Source organism: Charadrius vociferus, unplaced genomic scaffold (genome assembly GCF_000708025.1).
Source record: "Charadrius vociferus isolate BGI_N301 unplaced genomic scaffold, ASM70802v2 scaffold329, whole genome shotgun sequence".
Classification (NCBI taxonomy): domain Eukaryota; kingdom Metazoa; phylum Chordata; class Aves; order Charadriiformes; family Charadriidae; genus Charadrius; species Charadrius vociferus.
This window is the reverse complement of record NW_009649982.1, coordinates 87,531-92,850: the sequence shown is the minus strand read 5'-3', so window position 1 is coordinate 92,850 and position 5,320 is coordinate 87,531. Positions and strand designations below refer to the sequence as shown.

At 44.7% G+C, this 5,320-nt stretch overlaps 1 protein-coding gene across 2 annotated transcripts in view; it reads right to left on the bottom strand.

Annotated features, from left to right (window-relative positions):
• The window catches only part of CCDC80 (coiled-coil domain containing 80), a 21,817-nt gene extending 16,507 nt beyond the window's left edge, over window positions 1–5,310 (bottom strand). The window contains exons 1-3 of one of the 2 annotated variants that reach the window (XM_009891608.1): window positions 4,958–5,310; window positions 4,804–4,850; window positions 2,525–4,425 (exon numbers count right to left, since the gene is read on the bottom strand). In XM_009891608.1, coding sequence (XP_009889910.1) covers window positions 2,525–4,417 — 1,893 coding nt within the window. In that variant the 5' untranslated portion in view covers window positions 4,418–4,425; window positions 4,804–4,850; window positions 4,958–5,310. Of the gene's footprint in view, window positions 1–2,524; window positions 4,429–4,803; window positions 4,851–4,957 lie in introns of those variants that run through there. The other variant, XM_009891609.1, reaches the window with a different exon arrangement.
• Between the last annotated feature and the right edge of the window lie 10 nt (window positions 5,311–5,320).

Sequence of the window (5,320 nt, the reverse complement as noted above, 5' to 3'; positions counted from 1 at the left end):
CTGTAAGCAGGAATGCACAGTCAAATCTGAATTTGGTCTACTTGATCAAACCTTGTGGAACAAAGCAGAGAACATTTAAGAGGCAAAGCAAAGTTCAAATCAAAGCTTTGAGCTAGGACTGTTTTAATCCAGGCAGTATATATGTTGTACCTATCTGCATTTGCATGCATGTGTGTGTATGTGCGCGTGCATATATGTGCATGCCAGTATAAATGGAGTGTTATATATAAACTGTCAGTCTGCATTTCATCACCACAGAGAAATAAACAAAAAACCCAAACTCCCCGAGCCAAGACTTCTCAACGTTAGTAAGACTGCAAGAAAAGCCTCACTGTAGAAAGGTGGGGCTGAAGGACATTCTTTCATTTCCCATACATTCTTTCAGTTTCTGCAGCTGGGTCCTATATTTGTCATTAATTGAACTTAACCCAGAATAGCCTTCAAAATTCTGGATGTTTGAAATTCACACTGAAATCTGCAATCTGAAATCCTTAGTGATGTGTAGGACCTAAAAACCCAGATCTCTCTCAAAAGGCTTTTGGGAGAGGCCTGAAACGATGTCCTTGGGAGCCAGTCTATTAAAGCAGCTGAAAGACAAAAGTATAGCAAAGCAATGGGGAATAACTCAGGTAGAGCCACTTCTGCAGCAGTGTGGGCAAATTCTCTAGAGAGGGAGTTTGAAGACTCATAAATGGCAGAGTTCATCTAGCTGGAAGGGCTGACCCAAAGGGAGCTGAAGAGTTTCATAGGGTGCAAGTAGGCATGTGTGTGGATTCAAAGAAGCTTGAGAAGTTTTGTTTTCTACATGTGCCATGCGTGGCAATGAGATAGTAGAGTTCAGCCACTGCTTTTACTAATGACCAAATCAGACCTATTCTCCAAGAAATTTCAGAGCAAGCAGGCTGAGGATGGGATTAGATACTGGAAAAGTGAAGTGCAGCATGGCATAATCATGTGTCTTCAGTAAGTTTTTGGCCTGACAACTTGAGATTATGCAACTCTTCTTGGAGATCCAGCTGATAGGTGGCCTAGTATCAGAAGGTTCAAATTTCAGACCAGCCTTTAAGTTGCCAGGAATGTCTTGGTGTAATGAATTAGCAGGCAGACATCTGTGAGCTCTGCTTTTGGCTCTTTTTTCATTATTTTTTTTTTATTTGTCCTGATACCGCACATATTTTGGAAGCCACAATATTGAGATACGTGACCAAGTTTTAAAGATCACAAACTTCTGTGCAGTTTCTTCCTCTGAGCTTTTGATTTGTTTAACTATTAGTTAAGAAATAACCAATAGGCATTATTTGCAAAATTTAATCAGGTTCAACATTTTCAACTATATGTCTCTTTGCCATTTCCATCATGTTGGGGAATATAAGTCTGCTAGCTCTGCACAGCCCCTACAGCTGGAATAATGGGGAGGGGGAGAAGAAAGTTAGCTTCTGCCTAGGTCTGTGAATCATCAGCAGAATGATTATTAGATTCCAATGACTGAAAACTTAGTTTGGCATCTTAGCTATTTGTGTTGGAAAATGGGGCATGAATGTCAAAGCTATGTTTGTGACACTGACTATTGGACAATAACTGTGAAACAGGCCAGCTTGCAGTGGAATAATTGCAAGAAACCAGCTCCCACAATAATATTTTTAAAGAACTGTTTTTCAAAGTATACCTTTCAGAGGATGTGTCATCTGCCAGAAAAAACATTTGTACTACAGCTAAAACTGTTTCCTGTCCCAGGTGAAGTGTTTTTTTAGATAAGTAGTTGGAAAAACATACAACACTATTAAACCCTGGGACAAGTAACTCCAGACCATGCTGACTTTCTCAGACTTGAAAACCTACCATAGTGTTATAGTTTAATAAAAACAGCAGGGGAAAAACGCAAAACAAAATAAAGTTTGCACGGGATCTCTGAAGATGTCTAGGAGATTTGAATGCCAAATTCCCATCAGAAAGAATAGCAAATGTAACAAGCCTACCTCAGGGCATCTGATCATACGCCTTTGTGCATATCCTCAGTCAGACATGCACTAGTCCTGCCAAGCCACCTGGCTTGCTTCCAGTTTTAGGACACCAGCACCAATATAAAACAGGTGTGCCAGCTGGCAGGACATGCTGAGCATCGAAATGTGGTAACATTGGCAAGTACCCCAAAGTGATGAAGGGATGTAATCCACACTGGAACTTCATTTTATCGATCATAACTGTACAGATCCTGGCACCTACATATCCACTGGTAATAAAATAATCTGATGGCTGTATGGTGGCTCATGGAAGCAACTGGGAAGAGGTTTTAGCCTAATTCCTGACTGACTGATGTTCAAACTGCATGTAAGATTTCCACTATGAGGCTGTGAAACCTTCCCTGTTGGAAATGATCATTTGGGTTTAGAGATTTTACCTCTTAAACAAAACACCAACAAAGAATAATGCAAAACAACCTATAACTTTCTGTTCTGCATGTTCCTACTAGGAGGGAGATATGACTTAATTTATGAAATGAAATTCAGATGGACAAGTTACTTACAATGAGCCGCCTTTTGCCCTCAAAATATTCCAGGAGGTCAGTCACTGATTTCCTGGGAGGCTGTAGGAAAGGCTTCTTGTTGGGCTTGGGGAAATCCTCATTCTCAGTCCTGCTCCCCTTCTTGTTCTTCTTGCTACGGTCTTTGTCCTGCTTGCTCTTTTTCTCAGCTTTGTCCTTCTTGGACTGCTTCTCACTCTTCTGAAGTTTGTCAGGTCTGTCCTTCTTCTTCTTCTTCTCAGGTTTATCCATTCGCTCATGCTTCTTTGATTCTTTTCCTTTCTTTGTGGGAATATTTCCTGCTGCAATCTCTTCCTCTAAATGGGAACTAGCAGGCTTGCTCGGGTCATATTTATCTTCATATTCATTGCTCAGTATCTTTTCTTGGACCTTCTTTTTTGGTGGTTTAGTCTTAGTTGGTTTGTGTTGCCCTGGTGTGACATTCAGGTCCCTATGGTTATAGTCCTTTCTATCTGTTCGGTTATCTTTAAATCTACCCACATTTGCCTTAGTATAGTGCACTGAGGGAGCTGTTGGGACTTCTGTGAAACTGTCATAGCGGGCAGCTTTGCTTGGTTTCCGTGTGGCTGCCGGGTGTTTCTCAGAGTGGCCGCGCTGCCGGTCCCTGCGGTTTGCCTTCCACACAGGAGAGTAGAAATCCTCAGAGGCTGTGACTCGTGGTGTGGTGGCATCGGGGGATACTGGCAGCCTGTGGTATTCTGTGGTGGAATGCAACTTTGTGGTCCAGGTCCTCTGCGTGGTGGGGAGGGGTGTAGTTGTCGTAGACCGGCTTGCTGTTGTCACTGTGCGGGTGGTGGCACGGGTAGTTGTGGTGGTGGGAGGGAGGGTAGTGGTCCTTACTGTAGGCAGAGGAGTGGCCACTGTGGTTGTCATTGGTTTCCTCACTGTTTTGGTCCTTGTTGGCTGATTATTGCTCCTTCTTGGCTCCTCCTTCCTTGCTGACACCTGGACATGTCCACCACCAGGGGTAGGCTGGGTGCTGCCCCCATTATTGCCTTCCTCAACCACTTGTCCCTCCACCCCAGCTGCTTTGCAAGTCTGGATGAAGCCCTTCTGCCTCATCTTCTCAATTTTTCTCATGGGGCTTTGATCAATAACTTCATACATGGCCTCCAGCCTGACTGGATAAGGATACCTTTCCTCCACCTGCAGAGTTTTCTTCAACAGCACCATACCAAATTTCCCCTTCTCCAGTTTCAGAAAGCTCATGAGCTTAGGTATGAGGGCAGGATCTAGTGGCTGCTCCAGGATTTTTCCTTCGTTGGTTATCCTTCTGACTTTTCCCCCTTCTTCCCCTTCTTCATGGAACAACACAATCTGCTGGATGTGCCTCTCAGCCAGTTCGCAGTAAACATCATTTTTCAGCAGGCTCATCATGAGCCGGTAGTAGCCCTCAGATGCATGGGGGGCAGAAATGACCCACACCCGATTTTTCCCAGCAAAGCTGGCCAGGACATTGGGAGAACTTGGCCCCGAAGGGAAACGTACCACTCGTGACTGTGAGGCAGAGGATATCCCTTCGTCCTTAATCATCTCGGACTTGGAGTATTTGGCTGCAGCTGTGAGTCTCTGTACCCGTCTCATTCTGGTCCCCATGCTCCTGGCCTGGGAACGTGCTTCCCCGTGCAGGAGATTGGCAGGTGCCTTTGGAGGTGCTGAAGAATCCCTCTTGGTGACAGGGTGTTGGGGATTTGGGCTCGAACTCCTCAGGGAAGCTCCAGACCTTCTGAGGAGGCTGCTTGGAGCCCTGTAAGCCAGGGGCACTTTCCTTACTCCATGACTCCCTCTCTCTGCTAGCCTCCCTGTCTTCTCAGAGCCACACACTAGCCACGCTGCCCACAGCAGGGCTAAGCTGAGACCTGGCCTCCAGTTCATTGTGCAATCTGCTTGAGGGGAGGAGGAGAAAGAGAAAAAGTTAGATGTTAAACAGTATGATGATTTCTTGTGCAAGTGATAAAAAAAGCAAAGCACAGGCTGCCTAGTTTTTGTGATTTAAAAGTGCTGATTACATCTCAGTCCTGCCCTGGTGGCTTTGTACAGTTTACAGTTATTTTTGGAAAAGCACAAAATGGATCATTTTATGCAAAAATGAGATCATCTGTGCGTAACATGACTCTGTCTATCCAAAAGGACACTGTGATCTGCATCCTTCTCTCTCTGTCTCTCTTTCTCTCACGTTCTCGTATACACGCATGCAAACACGCACAGACAGAGGGTCTGGTACATAGAGCAGAAAACCAAGAACTTGACTTGAGACTTACACTTTCACGAAGTTCCCCTCCCAGCGACGAGGTTTCACGTCTTTTTCCTTTAAAAGGAGGCCAATGCTATACAGCTTTGCTGCTGCTCTGTGATTTATCTTTACGCAGCCCAACAGGTCCCAGAGCCTGTCCGTCTCCCCGTGTATCTTTTAACTTTCTTTCTTCTTCACCTTCTTGACAAGCGGGATGAGGTTAGCGGAAATTTCCTTTGGGATCTCTGCTTCTCCATTTACCTGCAGGTCTGGCTTTTTGCTCTACCGGTTACCCGCACAGGCAGGGATTTCATTTAAGAAAAGGGAAACCCCAGCTGCTCCTAGTGTCTCTCTTTTAAATTTCCCAAGCCTCCTTCCCACTTCTTGCTTCCTCAGTCTCGTTTAGTTCCTTTGTTTCCAGAGAGGAAAGCACCAGCATTAATATATTTTCCAGGCTGAGGAAAAACACAGGAATGTGATGCTGAAAAAAAAAAAAAAAAAAAAAAAAAAGACCGCTTCCCTCTCCCCTTTCCCCGACCTTCAAA